The sequence below is a fragment of the Oreochromis aureus genome, linkage group 4 (assembly GCF_013358895.1).
Source record: "Oreochromis aureus strain Israel breed Guangdong linkage group 4, ZZ_aureus, whole genome shotgun sequence".
Taxonomy (NCBI): domain Eukaryota; kingdom Metazoa; phylum Chordata; class Actinopteri; order Cichliformes; family Cichlidae; genus Oreochromis; species Oreochromis aureus.
Window position 1 is genome coordinate 24,838,548 of NC_052945.1, and position 16,340 is coordinate 24,854,887.

Here is a 16,340-nt window from a genome sequence, read left to right on the forward strand (position 1 = left end):
AGAGAGAAAGAAAGCGGCACAGTCACCCAGACTGAGCTGTCAGAGGCGCTCCGAGGAAACAAGCAGTCCAATTTGCTCTGCTTTTCAACTTTCTTTCCTGTCCGTTGCTCACTCCCTCCTCCTCTGTTATCTAGTTGACAAAACCATTTAAATTGTGAGTGCGTGTGTTCGTGGACACGTGTGGCCAGGTTTACACAGACAACTTACATGCAGATTTTGGATCACATGCCAACTCATTGGGGTCAGCTTGCTTGGGACAAAGGCTGTCCTCCCCATAGAAACTACAAAAATGGCTATCTGTCAGATGTCTAACAAAAAAAAAGACCTAAGTTTGCATTTTAAAATGCTTAATGATTCTAGAGAATCAAAGGTATAAGAGCTTTCCTATTGCGAAATACAAATCTAGGTAAGAAGATAGCCAGTAGTCATTCATGTATTCTGTTCAAATTACTTTGACTTTCCTTCATGCTGAGCTGTGGAGCTGACGTGTTTGGGAGTGAATTTACTCACTTTGTCGGTTGGATTGCCGTGCTACTCTTGGGATGGACCGTAATCACTTTGATGATCCCCTGACTTTCCATGTAGCGCCAAAATCAGGTCACAGATTTTATCCAAAAGTAGCATGCTAGCTCACTAAACTCAGACATTAAGCATGATGAGCAGTAACAAATCTGTAGATGCTATCCAAAAAGGATCATATGAATTACAGGGTTTTTTTTATCCCAAATAGTTTAAACTAAACTGGAAATCTAAAAAAGCTAAATTACTTCAGTTATTTGTCCAGTTTAGGTTGGATTTCAGGAGTTCCAGTTAGCCACATTTGCACCATAATCAAAGTCATGTTACTGTGTTGGGTCTTAAGCTTTTTTTCTGTCTTGTTCACATTTAGATACTGGAAAAACGAATGGCTCCCTGTTTTTGTTTTAATTAATCACTTATGCTTCAATCACACAGGCCTAGAAACCAGTCATCAACCTCCTGGCAACCACTGGTCGCTAGGGGAAAACAATATATTCCTTTCTTGGTTGGTTAGTGGTTGCTGAAGGTTCCTGGCTGTGTCCTGTCTTGCGTTTCTGCTGCAACCAGGCACTGCTTTTTATTTGAGGGCAAACAGTCTGGTTTCCTTCACACTTTCCCGGTTGCACCATATACCTCTTTGTGACCGGTTTCACCTAGAGACTGCCACCAGAACCACTTTCCAACCAGTCAGACACACCAGGGATATATATTTTTCCCTAGTGAGTGGTGGTTTTCAAGTTTCAAAGCCTGCTTGACAGGGGTCTTGACTGATGCCCCATTCCCACAGCAACCGTTGCTAACGATATATATAACTGTAGCCATTAATCAAGCCATTGATATTGCTTAAAGTTTTAAGTCATAGCGTCAAAATGGCAAAATCTAGAATTCATCATCTTGAGGCTGAATTTCAAAGGTTCTGAAGTTTGTTCAAATAGTGAACATCTAATCTAAATCAGCAACTTGTGTCACACGTGGTGCAGTGTCAGCAGTTTTTAAATCTAGACACCTTTCCAAACGTTGAGCTACGCAATAGTTTTTTTGGTAGTAATATATGGTGTAACCTCACTATATACATTAACACAAGGATGACACCTCTAGGAAATAAAATGTGCTAGACTGTAAGTGTATGTAATTTGCTCGTTATGGATGCAATAGCTACTTTTAATGCCAGCGTACATCCTTTACAAATTCTTTTCTAATTTTTTTCTGCTTTTGAAATAAGCCTGAAGTCCAGTATTATTCCAGACATTATGACTTTCTCCACCTGCCATTTGCTGTCTGAAGAGTCACCACAAATGCCCTTCCTTTCCACTCACCTGCATTCGCCTCATTAATGAGGCCCTGCAGTATTCATACTACCTCAGCTCACCATGTCTCACTTGCCTGTTTGTTAATCTGTGCCTTGTAGCATCCTGGCTTCCTGTTTGGTTTTTTTTTTTTTTTTTATTGTATTGTGTTTAAAAAAAAATAATAACCTTGCCTGTGGTTTAGATTCACCGGATGCTTCCAAGTAAAGCTCACTTCTTGCTTTTAATCACCCATTTCACAAGTTCTGCTTTAGTTTGAACTGAAATGCAGACACATCCCCTGACACTGACTACAAAAAGGAAACTAGAACAGGCAGTGCCAATGTTTAGGAAACACTGACTTCAGTTTTATCTACAGGATATATTTTTCCTTGTCTTGCTTTTCTTAACAGTTCTTACAATAGACTGTGTATGAAACAGTAATGTATTTGCGGTTCGAAAAGGGTAAAGGCAGTGCAGGTGTGCCTTAAATGACCTTTCTGTGAATTGCAATGTATGCAGGTTGGGAAAATGACTCTTTTAGCCCTCTGTAAGCACTTTCCTGATTATGTCAATCACATCTTAGTGAATGCAACAGGATGTTAATGGTCCCCATTAGAGTCAAAAATGACATATTTTAGATTGTATTTTAAGGCAGGCCTAGCTTGCTGCTGACACATTGCAGTACCCCTTAATTTATCATTCACATTAAATTCAATTAGTTTTATTTGTATAGTGCAAATCACAACTACAGTCACCTCAAGGCACCTTGTATTGTAAGATAAAGACCCTACAATCATACAGGAACGAAACAACAATCAGATGACCCCCTTTGAACAGAAATCCAGCAACAGTGGGAAGGAAGAACTCGCTTTTAACAGGAAGAAACCTCCAGGAAAACAAGGCTCAGGGTAGGACAGCCATCTGCCGCAGGAACCAAAATACCGTAGGAAGCACAAATAAGCTTGTTGGGGTGTTACGGTACTATTAGGTCTTTAAGATAAGATGTCAGCACTATTGCTGCAGTATTTTTGATCAACTAAAGGCTTTTCACAGAGTTTTTAGGACAGTTTTTCACCAGCTTCGGCTTTTTTCTGCCTGTTAATTGGATTGTGTTATTTAAGTCATCTGTGCTTTATTGTGAGGATCTCGTACACTGAGTTTTAGTCTTTTAGTGGGTGGCCGACTTCAGTGTTGGACTCTGCTGTGCATACAGGGTTTGTGCGTGGGTGAGAGTTGGATCAAGGACAAACATCCACCTTGTGGCTAATTTGTCACAGTCATGGGGTTACGCAGACTCGTTGTTGTTTGTATTCGTCCCCTTTTTCAACCTTGTTTTGAGGCAAAAAATTTTATTTATTTATTTAGGAGTGGATTATGTTCAATGTTCAGTATATTTTAGTTCACAAGAACTAGACTGATACGGCATTGAATAGTTGTAGTTTAATTAAAGCATTAAAATGTTTGCTGCTTTGATTTGCAAATGACATAATTTGACAATTTAACTCAGTAACTATTATAAATAATTCTCAGGTGTGCGTGTGTGTGCATGTGTGTATGTGCGCGTGTGTGTAACAGCTCCATCTGTAACATGCTGATATTCTCCAGAAATTTTTTAAGGTAGTAATTATTATTACAGTGTGTATTAAGGAATGCGTGGTATACAAGAGGGGGGTGTGCAGGTTTGTGCTTATGTTCATATGTTTTATGCATAAGTGACAACAGTTGCATGCTGGGCCCAGTAGGAGAAACATGACTCGGATAAAACACGCACACACAGGCACACAGGCAGACAATCATGCATACTCTGAACTCTCATTCCCGTTTGCTGTGTCCCATAATGCCTTGCTGTGGCTGTGCCTGCAGCTGCCCTCGAGCAACTGTGACCTTTGTGAGGGAAATGCCTCCTGATAGATGCTCCCACTACGTATGTGTGTGTGTGATCATTACTGTGCTGTTTATTAGACTGAAAAAACAATAACCAACAAATTTGAGGTTGAGTCTTTGAAAACATGCAGTCTCCTCCATGCACTTACACTTGACTGCCCAAGCACATACGTACACGACTTCACAGATTAGCTCACGTGCCAGTGTCCCCATGTTCAGATTGATGTGTGTAGCTGCTTATGATTTTAAAAAATGCATGCATAAAATGATTATCTGTGTGTGAAATTGATAAAAGAGCAAACTGGACTCGAGCCAGTTTACTGAATTTTATCCCACTGTCCTCAGACCTCAAAACAAAACCCAACTCTCCTTCTTTACTATAATGAAATTAAGCTTTTGGAAGGCAATTAATGTAGGAACATAACACCTTGTAGCAAATAACACTGAGAAGACCTGGCACTCTTTTCTGCTCCCCCACATTAATATAACTGCTGGAGATGCAATATAACACTTGCACGAGCAATAATTGATCCAGTGTACGATCGTCAGTGCAGGTACGAACTTTTCAAGCATACTAAGTAGTCCCATTATTTTAGGAGCCCCATCTAATAAAGAGAAGTAATATCCAGCTGGCAAAGGATATAATTTCACTTGTGGTATGCAGGGAAAGGATAAATGAAAGTGCTCTTTAGGAATGAGGGAAATGGTTGCCTGCTGGAGTCCCAGAAAGGTGGCCTCAGCTGTGGTTTCGTCCTGAAAAGAGATATTTATTAAAAGGCTGTCATCTGAACGCCTTCGTGGAAAGATTTGGATGTGTGCCGGATTGAGTAAAATCTCATGAATAGGAAAACACTTAAAGAAATGAGATGTATGTCACATTAAAAAAAACAAAAAATAGTAGCGCACTCTCCTTACCGGACTGAGACAAATGTGTGGCTCTATTTTAATGATCTTATTAATCTTCTGTAACTGAGACGGAAAGATTTTCTTTCTTCTAAGCCAATTTGTTAAGCCTGAACTGAGGGGCTTTAATTTAAGCAGCCGCCTGAGAGCCTCACATTGGATTTTTCTTTAAGTGCCACACACCTTTGTTCATTTCCAGTGTTTGTTTGTGATTTTTTTTAATGTTTTACAAATGTGTCATGGTGCAGATTTGAGTGTTTCGTTTTTTCCTTTGTAGGAGTTGCTTCTGTGGGGAATGGCCACAACGAAGATTAGCTTCTTAACTTTTTTCTGGTTTTGTTTCTGCTTGGTGATATTCAAACAGGCCACCTCAACCGTGCAGGTTAAACTTTAGGACTACAGCAATAATCAGTCTAAATTACCATTTGTATTCATTCAAATAATGTGCAGACAAGGAAAGAGACATGCATACTAGCTGCCCATTTCATTAGGCACACCTTCCAATAACAGGGATACCCTTTTGTCTTGAGAACTGACTCAAATGAACGAGGTGCTGGAAACATTCCTCGGGGATTTTGGTCCATATCATGATGGCGTCACACAGTTGCTGCGGATTTGCTGCTGCACATGCATGATGTTAATCCCCACCGTCTAAATATTTCAGCATAAATGGACTCTTCAGACTGAGCAACATTTTTCCAGTCCTAGTGTCTACACAGGCAGACAGTAAAATTATAAATGGCTCATGTAGCCCTAATTTTGGTGAGCATGTGGACTGTAGCCTCGGTTTTCTGTTCTTAGCTTAGACAGAAGTAGCAAGCAGTGGGGCCTTCTGCTGCTGCACTCATCTGCTTTGCAGTTTGATGTGTTGTGCATTGAGAGATGCTCTCCTTCCATCCTTGGTTGCAACGAGTGGTTATTTGAGTTATTGTTGGCTTTCTGTCAGTTAAAGCAATCTGGCCATTCTCCCCTTACCTCTGTGGAAGAAGTGATTTTTTTTTTTTCCCCAGAGAACTGCTCCTCACTGGATATGTTCTCTTCTTGGACCGTAACCGTAGTGATGGCTGTGCAGTAAAATCTCTGAATTTTGATTGTTGATGGTGTCTGCCACATTCACAGTTACTTAAATCAACTTTCCTCCCCATTCATAGTCTTGCTTTGAATGTCAAAGTTCAAAGGTGGTCTTCACCATTTCTGCATGCCTAAACGCACTGAGTGCTGCCATGTGATTTGGCTGATTGGATATTTGTGTGTGTGTGTGCGTGCGTGTGTGTGTGTGTGAGTGAGAGAGAGAGGAAGCGAGTGTGGGATCATAGGCTGGTTTTGACACTTGACATAAGTGTTTGTGACAACTGACTCACTTACTGATACAGTATTTGGAGGTACATCACTGAAACATCACTGTAGGCTAAAAATATGTGACTCATATAGCCCCATGCGCACACACACACACACACACACACACACACACACACACACACGTTTTAGTTACAGTAACAGGCCCAGACAGCACGTTTGACTGACAGAGATCCACATTGAGATTGTCTGACAGCTACCTGCTCCCCACTTTGGATCCTTGTTTTAGTACTCTCCACTGCAATAAAATGTGTACAACACATACTTGTTTGCTTAGTGCTTGACAGGGTGACGTGGAAAGCGTGAAATATTAGACATGACAGCTTCAGTATTTGAGCGTCCGAGTCCTCATGTGCCAAAATTCTTCTAAGAAGTGTAAAAATCTGCAACAGTTAGCTAGCAAACACTGGAATCACCATGTGTTTTGATTATTTACTTTCCTGTTAGAGACTAGCTCGACGTCCTCCCCCTTTATTATTACTACATCATTAAAAAAGCAGGTAGTGAAGTACACATTTAGAGACACATTAGCACTACTCATCCACAGTACACGCAGTACTTAATTCTTCCTGTTATTATAAAGTTTTTGAATAAAGTGTTCATCCCTTATTTTGAGCATGTTTGGAAATTACAACCTGAGAAGTCCTGGATCAGCTCCAAAAGCAATAAATCTGTATCCTCAGCTGTGAATTCATTCAGTCGAATAAAATCCCTGAAAGACATTTTTAAAGAATTCTCAACGAGACAGATCTTTGGTGAAGATGAAGCACACCTCTGACTACAAGGATGACAGTGTTATATATTTTTGATATATGCTACAAATCTCACAGGGAAATTCACAACATTCTGAGTGTGTGTTAATCCCGTTTGCTTGCATATTTTCAGTCAGAAGCTCACAGTCCATTTGTTTCTCCTGAAGGCATAAATCTTTAAAAACAGCAGTGCAACCAGACAGCAGACCGTTAGCACATTTTGACCCAAGCGGAAACCACCAAGCGATATCCCTTAAGAAGCAGTTTGTGTAATAGCTGCTGGATGATACCTCTAAAAATAGATCTCACACTTCAATACTGAATTTTAACAGCATGCTTTGAGAAATATGATCTGTAGTTTATTTATTTATTTATTTTAGCCGCTTCGGCTGACTGATCGATCAGCTTGTTCCATAGAGTCTACAATTCACAAGAATTGCTCTTCCTTCCACAGTATTGCACAGCACTTAATCAAACTTATTCACAGTGATCATCCAATGGGTCTTCATCCAAATTGTGCACAAGGTCATATTTGTAATATGAATTTAGGCAGTAACCTGTGATTTTTAAAATATGTGGATGATCTCATCTATAATTTTTTTTTAATCTAGTTTTGTTGGGTTTTTTAACCCTTATTTATATTGGACAGTGTAAAGAAGATTTAAAGCCAGGCCTCTGGAATCGCCTTATGGCATATGGGTTCTCCACTCCACCTGGCTTTGTACTATTGATGACAGGTCACAGTTATATATATAAAAAAAATGCTTAATAAATGAGGCAGGTGCTGTGCTTTTTTGCTGCTGCTGGATTCCTGACAAACTTCTCCATAAATCCGAGCACAGATCAGATCACTAGTACATATTTGGCTTGCATTACATCAAGAATAGGGATTTTTTTCAACTGAAGTTATAATTGACTAATCCATTTAAGGTAGCTATCACAGCAGCACCATAACATTATAAATGGTCCCATTATACAAATAGCACTACACCTCTTCCTGTCCTCTATGGTGAAATGCATTTTCATATCGATCACAGCTTAGCAAACATTCTTTATTAATCGCAGGATGTTGACATTTTGTGCATGGTGTCACGTTTTGAAGATGTATTAGATATTTAGTGATGTGATGGCAACTTCAACTAACCTGAAGGTCCAGCACACGAGTCTTGAAGTTATTTTTAGCAGATGTCTTTGTTTTTTAAAATGGATAGTGTGACATCATGTACAAAAACAAAATGTTTGTGTGTGTGTGTGTGCACACATCTGCTTTTAACTGTGTTTTCTCAGTTGTGATTTCGATTCTTTGTCCCAGAGAGAGATAAAAGCGGTCATCTATCTATGTTCCCTCCTCCCACATGTCTGTGAGCCGAGCTATTTTTGTTTTTGTTGTTATTTATTTCTGCTTTTACTTCAGAGAAAGAAAGAAATCTTTATTATAAGAGAATTAACCTAAATGTCTTCCAGCTCTTCATAGGGGTATATTTGAAAATGTACCCAGCACAAAATTGATTGCAGACAACATGTCATCAGCCTGTGTCATCAGGTAGCAGTGAATAAAGCCGATATCAGCCAATATATTGGTCCATCCCCATTTTATTGTGCCGTTCAGTGCCCTATTCATCATAATGGTTTGATGCAAATCTGTTCACTTAAAAAGGCTGGAGCTATAATGAATTTCCCAGCCGCCTGACACAAAGCAGCTCTGACTGATGACGCTTTACAGCATCAGCAGCCAATTTTCCGGTTACCTTCCACTCCACCTGTAACATCCATGTAAACCATCCGCATTAATCATTTTTATTTCTCACTGTCAACAAACTCATCCAGTGTGCCTAAATCCCAAAAAGGAAAATATTTTATTACTGCCATAAAAACATATGGCAGAACAAATTGCTGAGTCACACCATTGGAGGAACTGACATGGTCTTTTCCATTTACACCACTGATCTGAAGTACTAAAGATAGATGGCCATTTACTTCTACATGAGTAACTGTATTGTTAGGAAATTTGTTTTTTAAGTGGCATTTGGTGATATTACCAAAGTCCTTCCTGAAGCAAGTCTCACCATTTGGCAGCTATCTTTTCAATACACAGGCAGATAGTTCAGCCATCATCTAAGTGAATGGGGAGAAAGCTTTAATCCCAATGGTCAGTAGGACATGAAGAATCACCGGTCCAACCTGATTAAAAAAAACGATGCTCACGACTACTCCCACCAGACCACTGAGTAATTGACATATTGCATCCATCACTTCATGGATACAGTAAACCAAGAAAACTCATATATACTCCCCTGCATCATTACTACATTAATAATGGACCATTGGTTAGGCAGAAAAATGCAATTTAATAATCTTACAAATCAAAAAGTTAAACAGAATACTGTGTGTGCTTTCTTGGTTGATTGAGGACACCTTGCAAATGTCACAATAAATCATGGACAGCTCTGTGAATTATTTACTACAGTAAAAAACAGTGCCGGTTCATGTGTTTCCTGGTTCCAAAAAAAGATGGCTCAGAGCAGCTGATTGACTCTTTATGGTTGGGACAGTCGCCATGTGTGGAGTTTTGGAATTCTCCCTTCGGTTTCAATTCGAGCATTTGAATATCTCAGTGATTACCTGGGTGGCAGTAAGCCTGTTGGTTATGCACATAATTCTGAATATCTTCTTGCTTGATTAATTAATACATGATTTGAATTATAAAATGTAAGAGATGCTTGTTTTGTTATCAAAGACTATACTGTATACTGCAACTCGGTGTACTGCGGCTTGTTGATTCAAAATATTAGCATTCTATCTTAGCTGTTTAATGCGTAGGTGGCTATAAAAATAGTTGTTGATAAACAAGGCCTCAGTAACACAGGCCTAGAGGCCAGCTGGTGACCCTGGCAACCTCTAGTTGCTAGGGAAAAATGTGTCTTCTCCAACAGGTTGGAAAGTGGGTGCTCGAAATTGCTGGTTGCAAAGAAAGTGCTCCATCATTAACCTTCTTGTTACTGCTTTGTTTGCTAGCAGATTACTGTTGTTGCCTTCAAAGATTCATTAACTAGAAGCTGGGCAGCAGTGACACCTGGAAAAATATGCTTCCTGCTATCAACTGAAGCAATTTGGTGTAGCATGGTACCTGTTTGCAACCAGTTAAAACTAGCAACTGCCTAAACTCTCCAACTAGTCATGGACTACACATTTTTGTCCAGCGAGCAATGGTTGCTAGAGATTCACTGAAGAGTCTCCGGAATTCTGTGAGTGGAGCCTAAATTATAATCTTCAATTTGCCAGCTGTAGTATTTTCCCAGCAATGGGTTGTGTGATCTGGAAATACAAAAGCTTATTTTGCTCATACTCAACACCGTCAAACAGGATGGAGGCTGGTGAGGGGAGCAGAAAAAGGGCTCGGTGTATAAGAGAAAATTCAAACCTCCAAATAGTTTCTGTTGAAGTATGTATTTGTGGACGTGTTGCACTTTGGATTAAGAGGGTGTGCTGAGGTAATATTATGCATACATTTGTGGTGGTATATTGCCTTAAGAATGATGCATTACAAAGTTTGATTCACATATGTTTTTTGCAGATGATTATCTTAATAAATGGAGATATAAAAGACTATAAAAGTCAATCAGTTTCACAGTCAGATGTTAGTTTCCATCCCCTACTGCATGAGTTGGATGAATCAATTTATGAATGACTTTCTGAGTGTGGGTGCTGGAAAAAGCCTCTTCATGTGCAAAGAAGCAATTAGCTCGAGTCGTTTATTTTGTTCATTGCCAGCCTCTATCCTCCTATTTCTCTCTAATTCTCCCGTGCCGTTTTACCACCAAACCTCTTTCAGCCCGCACTTCCTCTCTCTTCATCCTTCTTCATCTCTCTTTCTCTGCTGCTCCCCTTCATCCCTCCTCAGTGCCGCTCTCTTTCATAGCCCCCGTGGTGTTGACCATGTGTGAATGGGGCTGAATGATGGGTGGGAAGGAGGCTGCATGCAGTGTAGTTGCACGCGGGCGTGCACATGCACGGCACATAGAAACACGGTCCTACACGAGCACGCACACACAGAGTTTACTGGTGGGTGTGTTTGTGTGTCTCTGTGAGTCGGTGTGTTGAGGAGGATGAGTCACTCTCTGCATGAAACGCACACACACTCTCAGTCACACATGGACGAACCAGCATGCACTCATATAAGCAATCTAAATACACGGGGCTTTTATTTGCATGCATGATTGATAGTGCTCATGTATCATTTTAATGAGCTTGGTGAGCGTGTGTGTTCATTTGATGTCTTTGCTTTAGCCGTTGTGCATTTTTGTCTTTTACATTGAAACTGTGTGCGTTTGTGTGTGCTGGGTGTGATAAGGCTTTTCATTAGTGTTTCCCATACACAGCCTGAAGGCTACAGCTCTGCCCTGCATCATCTGTCATCTCTCTCTCTGCCTGTTGATATACTTTCACATCTGCTTACAGGAAGTGCACATGCTCCATCTCCCAAAATTTATAATGGATGTCAAGTTAGTAAAATAATGTGACCATTGGCAATGACATTTACGCTTTCAAGAAGAAGTGGTTAAAAAAATGATAGAAAGCAGCTGTTGAAAATGTTGTCCTAACCTTGTGCTGGACCTCACTGTATGCTCCTGCTATGCTGTGGATACCTGGTCAGCACAGGTACAGCTGTGACTGATGGGAATGTGCATCAAATCGTGTGTGTGTGTGGACAGAATAAAGGGTCGTATTAATGTGTGTGAGAATATACAGCAAAAGATGCTTGGGATAATTTAGGTCTGACTCCTTGTAAGCCTGTAAGACTCTCAGTAGTAGGATGTGTTTGAGCTGAGCAGATGGTGGTGCAGAGCTAAGCGGCATCTTCAGGGTAAGCTGCTAAGTAGTTTGTGAAATACATTTGCTGGAACACTACTAAACAGTGACATCACTCTTTTCTCTTGTAAATATACCTCTGACAACATGTGTGTGCGTACATACAGTTTAGTTTTGCCTCTTTGCACCACCACAGTGGTTTTTAAGTCAGATAATCAAGAGGTAACCTGATTTAGATGTAGTTCAAGGAGTTTTTAACATGAGCATCACATTAACTGAGCCATTTTTAAACACAGTCCCACATTTTTAAGAGGCTCAAGAGTAATTGAACAACTGAGTGACTAGAATCATGTCCAGGTGAGGCCTGTTCTCTCATTATGCCATGACAAATGAGGCTTATAAAAGATCTGATCTTAAAAGAAAAGATCCTACCAACATTTCAGGGAAACAGCAAAAACTTTAGAAGTGGTCAAATCAACAATCTGGTACATTCTTAAAAAGGATTATTTTCATGGTTAAAAAACAACAACATCTGACCAAGTCAAGAACACTTGAGGAGGTGTGTACAATCAATCAAAACTCTATAACGTCTTAATGAATCAAAAATACAGAGGGTTTACAACAAGGTGCAAACCACTAGTTACACTTGGACTTTCACAGAAAACGTCTTTAACTTGTACTAGTAAGATTAGAAAAGTGTGGAGAAGAAGAAAAGTGGAGAAACGGCATGATCTGAACAATATTGCATCATCTGTCAAACATGGTGGAGGTAGTGTTATGGCATGGGCATCTGTGGCGAATGATACACGCAGCAGGATGAATTGTATAGTGTGCAGGGCTATACTCTCTGCTTATATTCAGAAAAATGCTGCAGAACTGATCGGACAGTCCCTCAGAGTTGCCCGTGTATACAGTGAGATACATCAGAAAATTTGTATTTATCAAACAAAACAACTTTTCATGTCTGTATTGTTCAAAATAAACTACTACTGTACTATCTCCACTGATCTGTGTGTCTCTTCTCCAGGAACATTCAGAGGTGTGTGTAAGAAAATTGATCACTTCCCAGAAGATGCTGACTACGAAGCAGACGCAGCTGAATACCTCCTACGTGAGTCTGATATGAGCACACACTGCACTGTGCATTCACAACTAGGCTTTCCTGGCCAGTGTTACCATATTTAGAGTAGAACTGTCTGACAAATCACTAAACTTGTTTTTTGTTATCTCAACACATCATATGTTCCCAAGCAATGTAAAGCCAATTCCATTGTTAGATACGTAACAACAACAATGTTATCAAGGTCATATTGGCTTGAAAAGGGAATTATTTTGTAAAGTCTGCATTAGAAACAGCACACAAGCATGATGTGGGTGTGAGGCAACCATGAACATTACTGTGTCCCCCCTCTCTAGCACCATCTGCAGGACAAACTACAGGGGTAGTATGGTTAAGGATCATAAAGTTAGTTCCATCCACTATTTTGTAGTAGCAACTTAAGACTAATGTAGAGGCAAGAGTACAGAACAATGGATTTTTTTTAATTAAATGTAACCAATTGAAAATCACAAAACACTGACAGTTAATCTTTCTTCTTTAAGAGTGGGATATTCCCACTAACCTTTTTTCTCTGGGAAGAGAAAGCAGTAGTCAGTAAGCAGCTGAACACTGGAGGTGTTACAAATACAGTTAGAATAACACCAGTTAGTTATTTTGTCATTTCTTGTATGAAGCACTGTTTAGGTGTTTAACAGCTCACCTTATGTGCTCAGTTCTTATGCATACTGTTTTGATTACAGTTAAAAGGCATGTGATTGAACCCCTGAAGTTTTTCCTTTGATGATGGCCTGCTACTTTGCCTCGCCACACAAACTTGCACTGAAATATTCCAGCTATCACATTATTGCCAGGCAATAAACCTCTAATCCTCCCTTAACCGTTAAATAGATCTCTTGAGATTACAAATCTGCTTGGCAAGACAAGGCCAAGAGCAGCATTCACCTTGCATGCTTTTTTGACTGCAGGAGAAACCTGAGTGTGAGCATGGAGAAAACAATCAAACTCCATGGAGCATGTCCCTTTACAGGTTTGAAACCAGTACTCTCTTGCTGTGAGGCAAAAGTTAGCTAACAGCTGAGCCACCATGCTAGCATCAAGGTAATCCCACACTGTTTCAGTATTGTTGAGGTCTGGGTTCTGGGGAGGCCAGTCCATGATTGATAGTGTTTTATTGTGTTTTTATCTATCCTGGTATGCTTGTACTGCCTCGGCAGTGTGATTGGAATCACTGTCGTGCTGAAAACTGAATCTGTTGCCGGTCTGGCAATTTACAGATGGTATTGCATGGTGGTTCAAAAGATGACAATCCTTTCACTTTGACAAACAATAGCAGGATCCACTGAAAGGCCACGTCTGTCTCAGGTCCTGTGTCAAGTGTGGGTATTTTTCCATTTCTTAAGAATATGACTTTCAGATACTGTTTATCTGGTGTAGATATTTTTTGGGCCTCCCACTTCTTCATTTGTCATCCACTTGTCCATTTACCTCAGATTTCGGGACAAGCTCCACACCATGCTGAAAAGTGTCAGCTAATAACGCTTTGGGCATCACCTTGTTGGTGCAAAAATAGTATTGTATGCCTTTAAAAAAAATTTAATTTGGCTTTTTTATGTTTGAATGTTTCATGGGTCACTGTTAAGTAGCTTAACAAACAAAAAGAACATTCATCTGAAAAAGGCCAGAGAACTGTTGTCCAAGACTTCTTTCATTATAAGAAAGTCTGGCACCTCTGAAGCAAAACATAAAGAAATATAAAGAAAAAGACTTTCGCTCAGTACTCTTTATTGCTCTTCTCATCCGAAGGATAATGGGAAATGGGTAAAGTTTCTTTAAAAAAAAAAACAATAATTATGGTGACTGGCATTTCTATGCCAGCTGGTATAATTATGTACCCAGAACAGTGTTTATAAACAGCAGCTGGCAATATTAAAATGTCTAATAGCAGGAACAACGAAACAAATTATGACCTTAATGGCTTTCCATAACATTACATAATGAAGAAACACAAACAAATGGCAAGTAGTTAAGAAATTGAACCTAAAAAAGGCATTCATAAGGTTAAAAAAGGTTATAAGAAAATAAATAGTGAGTACTTAGTAGAAAACACAGAGAAGTGAGCTCTCGGTTTATTCTAAGAGTAAAGATGGAAAACAACAACAGGAAAGAAGGGGAATGGATTCAGCCTCTGCCTCTTTTTCATTGCTCCACTGAACACAGAGCAACATCCCCAGAGGGAGCCAATTAGATCACAGTCCTTAGAGCTGATAAGCCAATAAGGAGTAGAGACCTAGTGACCAGCATTTCATGCAGCTGGTTGTGGGCCACAGGGGCGGAGTCTGTACGCGCAATATCTGCAGCTTTCGGTCACGGCGGGAATGTTTTGCCACGCAAGAAACAACAAACATAAAGAAAACAGATGGAGAAAAAAAACTACAATGATCTGCTTCGTTTACTTTGTTGTTTTGTGAAGACACAACCGTATATGATAAAACTCTGATGCATGGGCTCTCCTCATCTATTCGGTATCTCAAAATAGCCCGAATCTCAGTTCTGCGCAACAAGCTGTTTGCAAATATTCCTCAATATGTTATCGCATCCTGCACACATATGACAAATATTTCACTCCCACTGAAGCCTCACTTTCACATTCATTATTTTGCCTCGCATATGTCAGCGTGACTCTCCATCTGTCTTGGGTTTTGTCCATTTTTTTTTTTTCCCCTTCTCCGTCCGTCTATCGGTCTCTCTCCCTTGCTCTCTCCAGCAAAGCCTCTGAATGCTTTAACATGTTCAGAATTCAGGTTCAGTCGAGCATTTAGCAGCCCGCTGCCTCGCGTGTGTGAAGTGGAACCTTTTTTTCCTTTCTTTTTTTTCTTCCCCTTGCATCTCCATCCTCCATCCTCCAGCACAGAAGTGATGCACACCAATGATTTTGACGACGTAGCGGTGGAGCTACTGTTCTTCCAGCACAAATGATCCTTCATCAGTTTCTGATGGATCTGAAAGGCGACGTCTTTACACGGCAACATAAAAAGTTTGCACCTGTCAGTTATGAACGCGTTTCCACTCTTTGTGTGTATGTGCAGGTGCTGTGCGTGCCTCCAGTCTTTTCCCCATCATGAGTGTGGGTCTGCTGTTCCTGGGTGGGCTCTGCGTGGCTGCCAGTGAGTTTTACCGAAGCCGACACAACGTCATCCTCAGCGCAGGAATCTTCTTCGTCTCAGCAGGTTAGTCATCACTGCGAGTGTCTCTGCGTGTCCATGTGTGTCGTCTTTCCTCTTAGGAATTTAGCTACAGTGATCGTCGGTCATCAGAACAGCGTACATGAAACCACACTTACTAATTTACAAATTCAGCACTTCATATCACATTTTTTTTCTTTTAAATACAGTACCAGCCACATGCCTTACATTCTCTGACCTGGTGAAAGGAGCTTGAGATAACAACAAGGCGGCTGTCTGTGTGAGCCACATGTGTCTGAGTGTGTGCAGCTGTGTCACTGTGGGCCGACTCTAAACGGAGGAGGCACAGCATTCAGATATTTGTTGAGGAGCCCATTGAGCGTCTAAAGCACACAGAAGAGCCCGTGAGAGGCACCAAAGTGTGGATATGGGACACAGTAGCTGATTAATCAATCAACAAGAATGCCATGATGCCACTGTGATGCACTGCGAGGGTGTGAGAGTGCAAACACACACACCTATAGAGTCTTTCATTGAGACGCAGCAAAGCATCTTTGCAGACACCCTTGTACTCACATATTCGTAC

At 40.4% G+C, this 16,340-nt stretch overlaps 1 protein-coding gene across 1 annotated transcript in view; it reads left to right on the forward strand.

The window, feature by feature from the left end:
- The window catches only part of cacng3b (calcium channel, voltage-dependent, gamma subunit 3b), a 31,702-nt gene that overhangs the window by 9,990 nt on the left and 5,372 nt on the right, over positions 1-16,340 (forward strand). The window contains exons 3-4 of the mRNA XM_031728499.2: positions 12,540-12,623; positions 15,659-15,799. Coding sequence (XP_031584359.1) covers positions 12,540-12,623; positions 15,659-15,799 — 225 coding nt within the window. The remainder of the gene's footprint in view (positions 1-12,539; positions 12,624-15,658; positions 15,800-16,340) is intronic.